Source organism: Acomys minous (assembly GCF_964271855.1).
Source record: "Acomys minous genome assembly, chromosome: 4".
Classification (NCBI taxonomy): domain Eukaryota; kingdom Metazoa; phylum Chordata; class Mammalia; order Rodentia; family Muridae; genus Acomys; species Acomys minous.
Window position 1 is genome coordinate 25,487,236 of NC_140486.1, and position 16,364 is coordinate 25,503,599.

Sequence of the window (16,364 nt, forward strand, 5' to 3'; positions counted from 1 at the left end):
CATCCTTATAGTCATGGTTAGGATAGTTGTTACCATAATCAGAAATGGCATTTTTAGCTTCACTTATAATGTGTTTTCAACTTGGCTTCTTTTGCTTCCTTCTTTGTTGTATTTTCCAACCCTCCATTACTGACTTTTCACTTCTGAGACATCTTCTCTTACATAGCTTGATTCCTCAGATGATTACATCTACTTGTATGGGTTTAGATAGCATCTAGCTCTGAGAATGCCTTACCTTGTAGTTCGTCTCTGATAGAGAGTACCCATAAATATCACAGTTTGATATTAAGCTGATTTCTCACTGCTGCATTAAAATATGTAGCAGATACTTAACACTTATATTGTGCTTTCTGTATCCCACAAATATCCTACCTATAGCATTTCCAGTCTGGAATTCCAGGTGAAATTAATAGTCATTCACTACATTTTTCCTGTTGCAATGACTAAAATCTTGGCTGTATTTAATTATTATTTTCCTTTCACATTTCTCTAATGATGCAGAAGATTCTGTTTATATGTTATGAACTACAGTACCCATTGCTCTCCCTAAAGCCACAGCACCATTGTGTTTTCTTACCTATGACATTACTTTAGTAGATTCCCTTAATGTTTTCTTTTTAACAGAAAAAAGAGGATTGTTTCCATAATATTATAAATCACACTACTAACATGCTTAGACCCTACAGATCCATATCACTCACAGTTAAATCTGATGTTGTAAATGTCCCACAGACCAACGCATTATCTCCCTATTTTATTTTATTTTATTACTTCTTAAGCTCCTCCTGTGTTCTTACCTCCTCATTAATTCTGTAATGCCCTATGTCAAGCACATCCTGACTCTGGACCTTTGCATCAGCTATTTTCTGCCTGCTGTGTGCATCTCTAAGATACCTACAAGTATTTTCCCCCCATCTCCTTAAAGTCTTAATTTAAATGTCATCTTCTCAATAGAGCCTACTCTAACTCCCTATTTAGAATTTCAATCTGCTAACAACCCACCTTTTAAAGATTTAATATTTGAAAATTGTGTGTGTGGGTGCGTGCACCCACATGTGGGTACATTCGCAGGTGAGCAGATTGTCAAGGAGGCCAGAGGTGTTGGATTCCCTGGAGATGGAGTTACAGGCACTTGTGAACCACCTGGATTGGACGCTGCACATATTTTTACTTACTAGGCCATCTCCACTGCCCTAAATTGAAATAAGATATAGCCATTTTATCGCCTAACATTCTAGATATCTGCTTATTTTTAGTGTATCCTGTGCTGCTTCCACAGCACTGGTTGGACATAAAATTGTAAGGATTTGGGCCATTTCAGGCTCTCTTTGGTGATGCCGGTACCCAATAAACACAGAGTGAGAGAGTAAACCTCTGAACTCTCAAATTTCTCACCACTTCAGGGCACTGCCATCTTGTGTCACCTTCCTGTCATCACTCAGCAGGACTGTAGCAGTCTCTTCCCCATGCTTTCCTGATTTCCTGCAGCCCTATCATTATTTTCTGCAGACTACCTATAATGATCCTTTGGAAACACGAAGAGGTCTTGACACTTCCTTGCCCTGAACCTTTCAATTTCAAAGTAAAATTAAAAAGCCATATATTAACCAAAGTAAACAAACAAACAAAACAATCTGGCCCCTAACCAGCTCTCCAACCTCTCTGCTCTTGACACTCTCAGAATCAACAAAGCATGCTCCCAGCTGAGGGCTTTTGCATCAGCTGCAACTTTGGTTCCAAATAACTTTTCCATGAGCATTTGTTTGCACATGGCTTGTGCTATCTCATCCTTTAGGACTGTGCTCTACCCATAGCTTATCAAGTGAGGAATATTTTGCATGTAAAGTAGCAACATCGTGTCATCACTTGGTATCTTTTACTTGTTTTGAAGTTTTATTTGAAATAAAAATCAACACTTGAAATATAGTGTGGTTTCTCTTCCTCCATCTTAAGAGCCACAAAAGTTGAAATGTTGATATTGGTGTTTTAGAAATCTACGAAACAAGATGGCCACTCAATTTACATTTCATGAATGGATAAATGAGGAAGTAGGACAACCGTTAAACCCATAAACTTTAAAGTCAGTAATTTTTTAAAAAATAAAATGGATGTTAAGCATGGTGGTACTGTAATGAATTAAATGACATTAAATCATGAAGAATTCAGTAACTGACTAAAGTGTTTAGTGAATGGTAGCAAAGAAATAAAAGAATGAATTCTGCCAAGCCCAGCTTTAAAAGCACCAGTGTTTCAACTGAGCAAAGAATGTCCCTTAATGAGGTTCACTGAAATACTGATTAACATGGGTCTTGATACATAGTAAGTATGAAGCATGTGTTGACTATTATCATTACTATTGTTGGTAATAGTATTTGTTGGAAACTGATATTTCATTTCCACTCCAGATGAAAAAAAGTCTAGCAATCTGAAAGAAATTTTATGGGATTCAATAAAGTGTCTATATTTCCTTCAAGGATGGAGTCCCTACCTCTCCACACCTGCCTCTAGTACTTTTTTTTAAGTTCGAGAACTCCTACTGTGAAATGTAAATCCTGGCCATGGCATTTCTTTGAATGTGAAGCTAAAATCCTTAGGTGGGTTGAAAAGAAGAGCAATTCTCTCCTTTCTGGTCTTTTTGGGCTGAACTCATTCTCAGTCTTTTCTTTCTGTTCCCTTCCCCACATCTAGCAGGATCTTAGGACTGGCTTTAAATGACTGCATGGCATCTTCCTTGAGAAATATGTAGCCCTGACAATGAATCCAGACCGTAAGTTTTAATCGTCATTATGATTTTAGTGTGCCAGAGTAGATGATATTGACAGTGAGATGATTAATGTTGTGTGTCAATGTAACCAAGCCATGGAGTATCCAGATATTTGGTAAAACCCAATTTTGAGTATTACAATATCTGGGGTTGAGATTAAGTTTTGAACTGGCAGATTATATAAATCTGTTTTCTCCTCCAATTCAGCACTGCTTCCAACCTGAGAAAGGCCTGAATAGAACAAGAGAACCAAGGAAGAGGGGACTGCTGTGTTGACTTAACGAAGGGCCATCAGGTTTTTTCCTAGCTTTGTACTTAAACTGAAATATTGGCTCATCTGAGTCTCTAGTTTGCTGAGAATTGTCAGCTTGCACAATTACATGGAACAGTTACAACATGTCCATAGTATCTGTCTCCATTTATCTTTCTCATTTTCTTTTTCTAAATATATAGATAGATAGATGAACAGATACATGACAAGGTAAATGATGGATAGATAGATAGATAGATAGATAGATAGATAGATAGATGGATTTATACATACAAACATTCCATTGGTCCTATTTCTCTGGAAAACAAACATTGGAGTTTGGACAGTGCGCAGCATATGCGGCACATGTTCCCTTAACATTTCATATTAGATGCACTTTTTCCACTCAGTACGACTTCCCTTGTTAATACAATCCCTCAGGAAGTTGGACATTAGCAAAACTGGGTCCATAGCTTAGTTCTCTGACTTCTGGCCCAGGACTCTCCTCATTCCCGGCAGACTCCATTCACCTGGTATGTCTTTCCCTGGGCACTGCAACCTTACAGATTCTCAATATGAAATGGGATGAAAGCTTCCTGGGATGTATGATATGCCTCAAGTTCTGGAAACTGATTATAAATATAAAACCCCTGTTCTACAGGAAAACTATATGTCAAGGAAGGGGTGCACAACTTAACCTGCTTATCTTTAAAATGAACATAACTGCGTTCTTTCCAAAAGTATTCTTTTGGAGTTACATATAAAGTGCTTATAGTCCTGTCTGAAACATAGTTATGTTAGAATTTTATTTGAAACACTTGCTAAGCAGCCTTTATTCCACATTATTTTCACAAGAAGAAAAACTGTTGTGATTTTTGCAGAAGGAGATTAGATTCAATTCTAAACACAACAAAGAAAAAGAGAGGGGATTTAAAGCCCAGGAGTTGGTTGATGAGGATCAGTGAACAGAAAATAATTAAGAGTAAACGGGAGGAGCTAGTGGGATTCTGCCTAAACCAACTTAGGAGGATTCTTGCTGAAGACAAGGCAGGACAGCCAGACATAACCTGGGAAAGGTGAAAGATGAAGGACCCGACCCTTTCCTGAGGATGGGAGATTCAGGATAAATCAACTTACTGGCATTCTTGCTGAAACTGAGCAATGCAAAGTTGGACACTATGTTGGTTAGAGTTAGTCATCAACTTGACATAATTTAAATCTCTTGCAAGAAGGTCCTCTGGGTATATCTGGAGAGGATTATCTTGAGTATAGTCATTGGTATGGGATTTATCTTAATTGTGGCCAAGACCATTTCCTAGGTAAGGAATGTACCTTACCTAGGTACCTCTGTAGAAGCAGATGAGGAGGACGAAGAGAAGGAGGAGGAGGAGGAGGAACAACCAAGAAATTTCATTGTTCTCTTCTGACTGTGGACATTAAAGGACTGGCTGCTTTAAGTTCCTGCTGCCTTGACTTCTCTGCCCTGATGTGAGCTAAAATAAGCCATTTCTCCATTAAGTCACTTCTGTCCAGTTACTTTATAATAGCACTTGAAAAGAAATTAAGACTGATAAATAAATGCAAACTTTGAGGCCTGGGAGTCCCTACGATGTAAGCTCATTGTGCTCATATATGAAATTCTCAAACAAAAAACAGATAAACTTTTAAAAACAGACCTAGTTGGGAAGATAACTCAGAGGACCCTGACTAAAATTTGACCATGTTGCTCAGACCATTGCTGTAATATCTATTAGGATAACTACCCAGCTTAGTTTTATTCATTTCTCTAGAATGCCTAGTAGAACTGAGTGAATAGTAACCCACTTTTTTGTGTGTGTGGATACTTACCACATCAACTATGCCGATGTTGTTCCAGCCTTGCATTATAGGGAGAAAGGATATAAACATGGGAATGACCCAGCAGCCTCCCAACATCAGTGCGATACGAAGAGGGGTCATCTTGTTTCTGTAAACCAAAGGTTGGCAGCAGATGGCATAGTACCTGGAGAGGCAATTAAGGGTGGGGCCACAGGCAGGGAGAAATGAGAGGGAGGGGGAAAGATAGTAATAGATGAGGGAAGAAGAGGAAGAAAGAGGAACAAAAAGGGATGGGAAGAAGGGGAATGTTGAGAAAAGGAGAAACGAGGAGAAAGTAAAGAGTAAAATAAGAAAATTGGGAATAAATGGGAAAGCAGGTGTCAGAAGAAGAGAAAGAAAAGGAAGGGAGTAGGGGCGGAAAACAAAGAAAAGAGCAAAGACGATTATACAAAGAAAATTAACATATAGCCGAAACATTTCTGCTACCATACAATGCTTAGATTGCACTTGAAGGTCATTGACTTGAGTTGGCTCCGTATTTCTCTTTACCTCCCAAAGTCTCAAGCAGCCTCGCCTGCATGAAGGTCTCCCCTGCCTCAGATGCATTTCCACTTTCTGTGGACCGAGAAACTTCTCGAGCCCCCCAGGACACTGTGTGTGCAGGTACCTTTACCTTGTGTGACTACAGTCTGAGCTGTCTCAAATGTGTTCCCTTCCTCTTGCTGGCTGTGCTAAGGTGTCAAACTTCTGTGTTCCTTAAATTGTCATCCAGGCTTAGCCTTTCTCATCTTGTCTCCTGCAATAGATGCAGCTGAGAAGGTCCATGTACATCCCAGGGGGCGTCTTCTGAATCGGAGCCTGCAGGGCAGTGAACTGGAATGTCCATTTTCACTAGTGCATCAGTGCTACTTATTTCCCCTAAGGAGTGCATGCACTTCCTGGCTTCCCTATGTTAGCATGCGGCTGAGTGAAGGGCTCAGTCTAAGGAGTCACAAGTAGAATGCACATATGTTGTTTCTGACAGCGACTGTTAAATGGGTTTTCAAAGATACGAATATAAAATTGCCAACTTGGCAAGAAAGGAGCTGCTGGTCCTTACGCTAGATAGCTGCTGTTGGGCAAACAGAATTGGTTCATCTCGGGAGTAGACTTGCAGCTAAGGTCAGCTCTTCAGCCTCTCACAGTATATTTTCTATTTAACTAAAAATACTTCTGCAAAGAGATTTAACAAACATTCTAATAACAAATTAGGCTCCAAATGGCCAGGATTAACTAGAATGTAATGAAGGTGTTTAAAAGGTAAGTTCTTACATGAGTGTTTTCAAGTTTGATCATAAAACTCCATTAAAGTCTCCTTTGGTAGACAACTCGCAGCTTCCCCAAGCACAGCCACATGCGAGCGTGGGATCTAATTGGTTTTAAATGTCTCTAAGGCCACAATTTACTTTGACAACTCTTGGAAGACAGAAATATATTTTAAGCTCCACACCAATCCCTTCACCACTCCTGCAGGTAAGGAAAGTCCTACCTTCCCGTTGCCTGTGCTCTAACCACAGGGAAGGGAGGAGCACTCAGAATAACCAGGAATCCTGGAATTTCACAACTAGCAGAGACCTTAGCAGTCAGTGGTATGTGTTCTCCTCACAGTTGGGGTCCGGCTAGTCTTAGTACCAGCCCTTTCTAAGACAGTTTCCTTATTTGTAAAGTGGGACAATGCTGCTACACCATCCACTTGCTGTGAGAGCTTATGTGAAGTGATATCCACTTACTGTGAGATAATATCTTAAAAACATAGGAAATTCCCAGCACATACACATAATACTAAGGTATTTATCCAATCATATGAAAACACTTGAATCAATATCTCACTTGGTAGTTGAGTCTAAGACACAAAACACTAAACAAGTTGGTCTCTATAGGTAAATGGCTATGGGCGATGGAGTTTATTGCTTGTAAGATGTAATATATATTGTTGCTTATAAGTTCTGGAGTCAATTTTCCATACTCACACTTAATCATGAAAGGTTAGATAGGGATATAATCTATATCTACACCTATTTATATCTTTCTATCTATCATATATATATATACTTATGCTTGTTTATTTATTTATTCATTTATATATCCTGTCTAAGGTTGCTGGCTGGATGGTAGCCCTTCCTCCATGTAGTGGCCCAGCCATGTTTTAAGTCAGACCTCTGAATGTGTTCTTTTAAAAATATATTTTATTAATTTATTCATATTACATCTCAATTGTTATCCCATCTCTTGTATCCTCCCATTCCACCCTCACTCCCATTTCTCCCTTACTCCCCTCCCCTATGACTGTGACTGAGGGGGACCTTTTCCCCCTGTATATGCTCATAGGGTATCAAGTCTCCTCTTGGTAGCCTGCTATTCTTCCTCTGAGTGCCACCAGGCCTCCCCATCCAGGGGACATGGTCAAATATGGGGCACCAGAGTTTGTGTGAAAGTCAGTCTCCACTCTCCACTCAACTGCTGAATGTGTTCTTTTCCCAAGATCAAGGATACGCTTCATTGCTGTTTTCACATGGTGTTCTTCTAACTATGTTGTGTTGCCACTTTCTTCTCTAATACTTTAGCTTCAGCATATGCCACATGCTAATTGAAACACATTGGGTGGCAAAAAGCAGGCCTCTTTTTTGTATCCAGTGTCTGTAGCTGCAAGGGAATACTTTGCATCCTTTGATGTACCAAGTAGAAAAGAATTATTAAGGTGTGATGGACATTTCCATCTTAAGCCTATGGGGTTTGAGAGGAACGGAAAGATGCTGAAGGTATTGTTCTTAACAGATAGGTAGAGATAGGGCCTTGGAGCCCAGAGCTAAACTGAGAGAAAAACAACAACCAAAAGGTACACATGAGCCACCAGATAAACAGGTTCTTCAAAGGAAAGAGAGGAGCCACATAGAGCTGGGAAACCACTTAAGTCTTCAACAACAAATGGCTATCGGGATGAAGAGTCAAAATCACCTGCAGAAACCAATAGATTTGGAAAAGTCCCAAGGCAAATAGTAAGGTTAAAATGATTTAGATGATTTAAGTGTGAGGTACCTGATTATGCACCGAACTCCCCAAGACTTCCAGGAGAACCTACTATCAGAGGCATAATTCTATAGATTAGGTGGAATCCAGAAAATTCAAGAAGCTCTTCCCAAGATGATGAAATCTTTATTTGTTCAAGCCGGGATGTATCTGAGCAGTCTAATACCCAGACCAAAATCTGACCCATTTTTCTTATGCCAAATTCTTCAGAAGAAAAAAAAATTAACACCAAAATCATAACAAAAAAACCCCCTAAGACACATCTCAGAGCACCCTATGTTCAGCCGAGTATGGAACAGCCCCCTCTATATTCCTGAAGCAAGAGGACAAAGCTGATGACACAGGACTGGCTCTTTTGGCATTCATAATTAGGGAATTAGAAAAATAGACTAAGATGAACTGCCATGCTCGTCTTAATGGTCCCTGCAAATGCTAAGGACATACAAGGAAAATCAAACGCTAATATATGCATTTAGCTGATAGTTAAGGAAGTGTCAGAGCTTAGTTTCAGTATAACTCCCTGAGGACCTTCCCTGCCATGTGGAGTAGCATGCCCAACAGCTTTTGGGATTTGCTCTTATTGCTCTTCAACTGTCAGTATTTTACCATAATCTCCTATTTTCTATGTTCCAGCACTACATTAAAAGCCCTATGATTCAGAGCCTTTCCTGTCATTCAGCACCACAGTTCCAGTGTCCAGAAGAGCTCCCAGCAATTAGTAGGTACTCCACAAATATTTGATAAAATGAATATAAAAACCACAGTTATACACTCTGTCATGAAATCCAACAAAATGTGACTGAGATGCAGGGCCTGGACCTGACTCTAAAGAGTATATGAAAGGAAGAAACACTCTTTCACTTTCCCTGTAAAAATCACTCAGCTATATTGGGAAAACAAATGGAACTGTGTGACACAAGTTCACAATGACTGACACATTTGGCTTATGCATTCCCAATTTAGTTATGCTCCGGGGAGATCATTAGGCAGCACAGACAACTTATCTCCTGCACAAGATGAAATATGCAGCCCTGAAGTCAGAAGAATATGTTTTACAAGGAAATTTATTTCAAAGAAAACCTGGAACATGAGGACTGCAGAGGGATTTTGCAGATAGAGTATATCAGGTTTCTAGAGGGCTTGAGACAGTTGACAACACAGAGCAAAAGGAAAGTATTGTCATCCTTACAGGTAATAGTGACTTCAATAAAATGAAAAAGACTTTTAGATATAATTATATTTAAGGCCAAATACAGGATAAGTTGCAAACATGTTCAAAGACAGAGAGTTAGAACAGTTAAGTCTTAAAAAGCATAGCTTAAGAACCCAGTGGAAAAGTGAAGGTACAATAGATAGAGGAAACATGGGGTCACACCACCCACATCTCAATATGGATATTCCAAAAGACACCTCTAAGCCTTCATCTAGAGACAAGTTGGCGTCTGATCTCTGTACACTTCTCCAGTTCCTAATGGTGTTGCCAAACTTTGCTATCACTTTTTAGTAAAGATGGTGATCATAAAGCCTCACCTTTGCTCAGACAAAAAAGATGTCATCCCCACACCATAATGGTTGGTGTTAGGGAATGTGTGATTCCAACATGTAGAGCTCTTTACCTGTGGACCTTTATGTTTCAGACTTATGTTGCCAATGCCCTCTGACCACTAGGGAGAAACCAGCTTGAATTCAACAAGAATTCAAGGCTGAGAGACAGAATAAGAACCAGGAGGGGTTGCATAAAGAGAGAGAAAGGTATAGAGAGCAGGCACAACACAGATGGATACCAGGATGGGGGTAAAGTTAGAGAGAGGCAGACAAAATGAAACCATCCAAATCTTTGTAGAAATCTGTGCTGCCTACTGCCAGATTTTTCAGCTAAGTGGCCCATCACTTTAGTTTCCATTATTTATTGCAGAGAAGGCACTTACTAATGGGTCATCCAATAACCAAGTTGGGAAGAACAGTCCATTCGGTCCATTCATTTCCATCTGTATAGATAAAGTCTTCTTTTAAAACCACTAAAACATAAACTCAAAATAGCTACAAAATCAAATACATTTATTGCTCATGACATAAGTTTATAGGTGGCTAGTACTCACAGTGGTTGCCTCAGAGTGGCGGATGTCCTCACAGGGAGGCTATGGGGGACACCTTTATGGTATGCTTGCATACTGGTGGAATTTTTTTAAACTGCTCAGGTATTATTGCTATTTATAATCTTGTGATAAGAAAAGGAAATGACACAACAGAGCAAGTACAAGGTTACAAACCCGGTGTGGAGTCAAACAAGATCATTGCGAAGAAAACCTACTCATGCTTGTTCAATCAATCTCTCTCCTTCCCTTCCTTCAATATTTTTTCATATTATATGTTCAGATATATACATATATGCATTTATTTTATGAGCAGAATTGTAACTCTGAAACTTGCTTTTTCTCAAATAACAGTTACATCTCTCAGCATATACTATTTGTCAGGAGTTTTGATGGCTTCATTTCAAAAGCAGTTTTGTTTTGTTTGTTTGTTTTGGGGGTTGTTTTGTTTTGTTTTTCAAAGCAAGGTTTCTCTGTGTAGCCCTGACTGTCTTGGAACTCACTCTGTCAACAAGCTGGCCTTGAACTCAGTGATCCACCTGCCTCTTCTTCCCAAGTACTGAGATTAAAAGCATGTGCCACCCCACCCAGCCAAAAGCAGTACTTTTAAGTAGCTATTTGGTTGTTTTTCATTCACCATACAGCCTCAGATAATAGTGTTTGACTTCTCATGACTCATACTATCTGAAACATATTAATTATAGTTTTGAAATTATTTAAACTTTTCAGTATTATGATTCATTTGTCAAAGAACCAAGAAGCATAGGAACTGTAGATGTGGAAATGTATCTTTTAATACCAAAGGTGTTCTGCATTTTTACTGGATTTAGGAGTCAATAATCTAGTCAAGAATTAAGAATGAAAGTGAGTGAGTCTCCTTGAAAAACATTATCTTTTCCCAAAACAATCACAACAACTTGAGGTGTGACAGCACTGTGTCTTGTCAGGACTCACCCAGATGACAAGGACATCATACCACCAGCTACTACAAGAAACTCAGCTCAAATGTGAGACCAGGATAGATGCTGAAAAACCAGAAGGAAGCTAGATGATAAATAAAACCATACTGTTGGCGGCAAGGCATTGCCTGTGATGTTCAGGATAGACCCTCCCACTCAGTGAGGATATCACTTGAGATTGAAAAGAAAAGAAAAGAAAAGCAAGACAAAAACTGTCTTGTCCGACCTTCCTTGTGGCATTCAATTTTCTGATGTCCATTATGGGAAAGAAAATGAAAATTTGGTTAGAGGAGGGCTGCCTAACCCCAGGAATGCCCAGTCTCTAGCCCAGGACTCTACTCACTTTCCTGAGGAGGCCTGCCAGACTGGACCTCAGGATCATCCAGGTTAGACACCTCAGCCCAATCCCCTGCCTGGAGATCAAACTGGGACACAGACAGAAGAGAGCTGCAGGCTATCCCCTGAGTTCAAGCCTCAGGCCTATGGCTCTACCAAACTTCCTGAGGAAGCCTTCAGGCACTTCAGGGATACAAGTTCCAGTATGCAGGCCAAGGCTCTACTTGTTTTCCCAAGGAGTCCTGCAGGCACCATAAATACCCAGCCAATACCAGGGACAATCAGATGGCTAAAGACTGGCGTAAAAATACATTCAACAAGAGGTAGGGCAGTAGGGCATCACCACAATCCAGTTATCATATTACAACTAGTCTTGGATACCCTAACACAACTGAAACACAAAACAATGCCCTTAAATCTATTCTCATGTAAATGATAGAGGCCTTCAAAGAGGAAACAAATAAATCCCTTAAAGAAATACAGGTAAGTACATTCAATCAGGTGAAGGAAATGAGTGAAATGGTTCAAGACCTGAAAATGGAAATAGAAACAATAAAGAAAACACAAACTGAGGGAATCCTGGATATAAAAAACTGAGGGAAGTGGACAGGAATTGTAAACATAAGCCTCACTAGCAGAATACAAGAGATGGAGGAAAGAATCTCAGGCATTAAAGATACAATTGAAAAAATCGATACATTGGTTAAAGAAAATGTTAAATCTAAAAAGTTGCTGATACAGAACATCCAAGAAATCTGGAACACAATGAAACGATAAGACCTAAGAATAATAGGAATAGAATAAAAAGAAGATTCTTGGCTCCAAGGACAAGAAAATATTACAACAAAATCATATCAGAAAATTTCCCCAACCTAAAGAAAGAGATGCTTGTAAATGTATAAGATACAAACAGAACACGAAATAGATTGGGCAAGAAAAGAAAATTCTCCTACCCATAATAATTAAAACAGAACAAAGAAAGAATATTAAAAACCTGCAAGGGCAAAAGGCCAAGTAACATATAAAAGCAGACCTTTTAGAATTACACCTGACTTCACAACAGAGAGTCTTAAAGCAAGAAGGGCTTTGGTAGATGTCTTAAAGACCCTAAGAGACCACAGATATCAGCCTAGACTACTATATCCAGCAAAACTTTCAATCATCATAGATGGAGGAAACAAGATATTCCATGACAAAACAAAATTAAAACAACATCTATCACAAATCCACCCCCACAAAAAATACTAGAAGGAAAACTCTAACGCAAGGAAGTTAATTACACCCAAGAAAACACAAGAAAATAAATAATTCCACTGCAGCAAAAGAGAAGCATGTGGGCACGTGCATACACACACACATACACACACATGCATGTGCACATGCAACACACACACACAGAGAAAGAGAGAACCATCACCAACATAAAAATAATAGAAACTAACAATCATTGGTCATTAATATCTCTCAACATCAAAAGACTCAATCCCCCCAAAATACATAGCCTAACAGAATGGATGTGAAAACAGGACCCATCATTCTGCTGCATACAAGAAACACACTTCAGCAACAAAGATAGACATGACCTCAGAGTAAAGGATTGGAAAAAGCTTTTCTGAGCAAATAGACACATGAAAAAACCTGGAGTAACCATTCTTTTTTTTCTTCTTCTTTTTTTGAATTTAAGTTCTTTATTCAGATTACATCTCAATTGTTATCCTCTCACTTGTATCTTACCAATTCCCTATTCCTCCATTCTTCACCCTATTCTCATCCCCTAGGTCTGTGACAGAAGGTGATCTCTTCCCCCACCATATGATCACAGCTGTCAGGTCTCATCCTGGTAGCCTGCCACCAGGCTTCCCCACCAAGGGAGGAGTGGTCAAATAGGGGGCACCAAAGTTCATGTCAGAGTCAGTCTGCATTCTTCACACAGCTGTGGAGAACGTGCTGTCCATTGGCTAGATCTGAATAGGGGGTCTAGGTTTACTGCATGCATTGTCCTTGGTTGGTACAGTAGTTTGAGTGGACACCCCTGGGGCCAGTTCCACCATCCTTGATGGTCTTCTTGTAGGGTTCCAGGACCTCTGAGTCCTTCCATTTCCTCATTCTACCATACTTCTCTCACCAGGAGTCACAATAGGAAATCCTAGTTTCTATGCCAATTCCCCACTAAATGGGGACTCTCAGAGGATATCACTGTTGGGCTAGTGTCCAATTATAAGTGAATATATACCATGTGTATCTTTCTGGGTCTGGGTTAACACCCTCAGGATGATCATTTCTAGTTCCATCCATTTGCCTGAAAATTTCAAGATTTTCTTGTTTTTAATAGCTGAGTAATATTCCTTCGTGTAAATGTACCACAGTTTCTTTATCTATTTTTTGACTGAGGGACATCTAATTTGTTTCCAGGTTCTGGCTCTTACAAATAAGGTTTCTATGAACATAGTTGAGCAAATGTCCTTGCTGTGTGGTAGAGCATATTTTGGGTATATTCCAAGGAGTGAGATAGCTGGATCTTGAGGTAGCCCTATTTCCAGTTTTCTGAGAAAGCACCATATTGTTTTCCAAAGTGGTTGTACAAATTTGCACTCACACCAGCAATGAAGGAGTGTTGCCCTTTTTCCACATCCTTTCCATCATGTGCTCTCACTGAGTTCTTGATCTTTTAGCCATTCTGATAGGTGTAAGATGGAAACTCGAGTCCAAGTGGATTAAAGACCCCAACATAAAACAGAGACCCAAAATTTGTTAGAAGAAAAAGTGGGGAACAGCCTGGAACTCATTGTCACAGGAGTTAACTTCCTGAACAGAACTCCAACAGCCCAGGCCTTAAGGTCAACAATTAATAAATGGGACCTCATGAGACTGAGAAGCTTCTGTAAGGCAGAAGTCTCTGTCAACAAAACAAAGCAACAGCCTATAGACTGGTGAAAGATCTTCACCAACCCTACTTCTGACAAAGGTCTAATATCCAAAACATATAAAGAACTCAAGAAATTAAACATCAGAAAACCAAATAACACAATTAAGAAACGAGGCTCAGAATTAAGCAGAGAATTCTCAACCGAGGAATATCAAATGGCTGAGAAACACTTAGAGAAATGCTCAACGTCTTTAGTCAAAAGAGAAATGCAAATCAAAATTACTCTGAAATTCCATCTTACAGCCATCAGAATGGCTAAGATAAAAAACTGGAGTAACCATTCTAATATCTAGTAAAATAGATTTTCAACCAAAATTGATCAAAAGAGATAGGAAAGGACACTTCATACTTACCAAAGGAAAAATCCACCAAGAGGACATCTAAATTCTAAACATCTATACCTCAAATTCAAGGGCACCTGCATTTGTAAAAGAAACAGTTCTAAAGCTTAAATCACACATTAATAGTGAGACTTCAACATCCCACTCTCACCAATGGACAGGTCATTGGGACAGAAAGTAAACAGAGAAATAATGAAACTACCACATTTCATAAATCAAAGGGACCCAACAGATATCTATGGAACTTTTCACCCAAACACAAAAGAATATACCTTCTTATTAGCACCTCACAGAACCTTCTCCAAAATCAATCATTTACAAAGCAAGCCTCAACCATTACAAGAAGATTGAAATACTCTCTTGTATCTTATGGATTAAAGCTGAAATGTAACAACAGAAAGCCTACAAAGTCATAGAAACTGAACAACTCTCATCTCAATGACCACTGGGTCAGGGATGAAATAAAGAAGAAATTGAAGACTTTCTAGAATTCAGTGAAAATTAAGGCACAACATGCTCAAATGTATGGGACATAGTGAAAACAGTGCTAAGAGGAAATTTCGTAGCACTAAGCACCTTTATAAAAACAATTGGAGAGATCCCGTATTAGAAACTTAACAGCACACCTGAAAGCTCTAGAACAAAAAGAAGCATACTCACCAAAGAGGGTTAGACAACAGGAAATAATCAAACTCAGGGCTGAAATCAATAAATTAAAAACAAAGAAAACAATACAAATAGTCAATGAAACCAAGAGTTGGTTCTTGAGAATACAAGGCACAAGCATAACTCCCCTGATGGAAACATATGCAGAGACCTATAGCCAGTCATTAGACAGAGCTCAGGGAGTCACATGGAAGAGTTGAGGGAAGGATTGAGGGAGCCAGAGAGGGTCAAGAACTCCACAAAAATACCTGCAGAGTCAACTAACCTGGACCCACGAGGGCTCACAGAGACTGAACCATCAACAAAAGAGCATGCATGCATGGACTGGTCCAATGCATATATGTAGTGGATGCACAACTTGGTCTTTATGCGGATCCCCCAACAACTAAAGTGGGGCCCTCTCTGACTCTGATGCCACTTTGGATCCTGTTCCTCTAACTGGACTGCCTTGTCTGGTATCAGTGGGAGAGGATGCACCTAGTTCTGCAGTGACTTAATGTGCCAGGGTGGGTTGGTACCCATGGGGGACATCCCCATTATCTGAAGAGAATGGGGGCAAGAAGTGTGTGAGGGGGTAGAGGACTGGGAGGAAAGGAGAGGGGCTGCAAACAGGATGTAAATTGAATAAATAAATTTAAAAATTTTTTAAAGCAATAAAAAAGAAAACGAGAGCCGAGTGTGGTGTCCCATGCCTTTAATCTCAGCACTCAGGATGCAGAGGCAAGTGAATCTATGTGAGTTTGAGGCCAGCCTGGTCTACAAAGTAAGTCCTGGACAGTGAAGGCTACACAAGGAAACACTGTCTCCAAAAATTTTTTTTAAAAAGAAAGAAAATGAAAAATTTCTGAATACTTAAATAAATATGTATGTGAAACTACTTTTAATTGTCAAAAGTATCATGAAATGCAAATTCCATGGGTTCAAACATTTTCTTGTCCTTGTTCATAATACATAGCTTCCTCCCACAAGGGAGAAAAAAGACTTTGTATGAGAAATTACAGAAGTGCCTGTAATAAAAAAAAATGCAATGAGTTCTACCAAGAATCTGTGTGAGGAGATTAGAGATCTGTTGCAGGGAAGATAATACTGAGCTAAAATCTTAAAGTCACATAGAGGCCAAAGAGGTTTTCCAGGGACAGAGAGGG

The 16,364-nt window shown here is 39.5% G+C and overlaps 1 protein-coding gene across 4 annotated transcripts in view; it reads right to left on the reverse strand.

Annotated features, from left to right (window-relative positions):
- Positions 1–16,364, reverse strand: part of HTR4 (5-hydroxytryptamine receptor 4) — a 190,779-nt gene that overhangs the window by 72,600 nt on the left and 101,815 nt on the right. For all 4 annotated transcript variants that reach the window (XM_084780325.1, XM_084780323.1, XM_084780322.1 and 1 more), the window contains exon 5: positions 4,863–5,016. In XM_084780325.1, the coding sequence (XP_084636451.1) occupies positions 4,863–5,016 (154 nt within the window). The remainder of the gene's footprint in view (positions 1–4,862; positions 5,017–16,364) is intronic.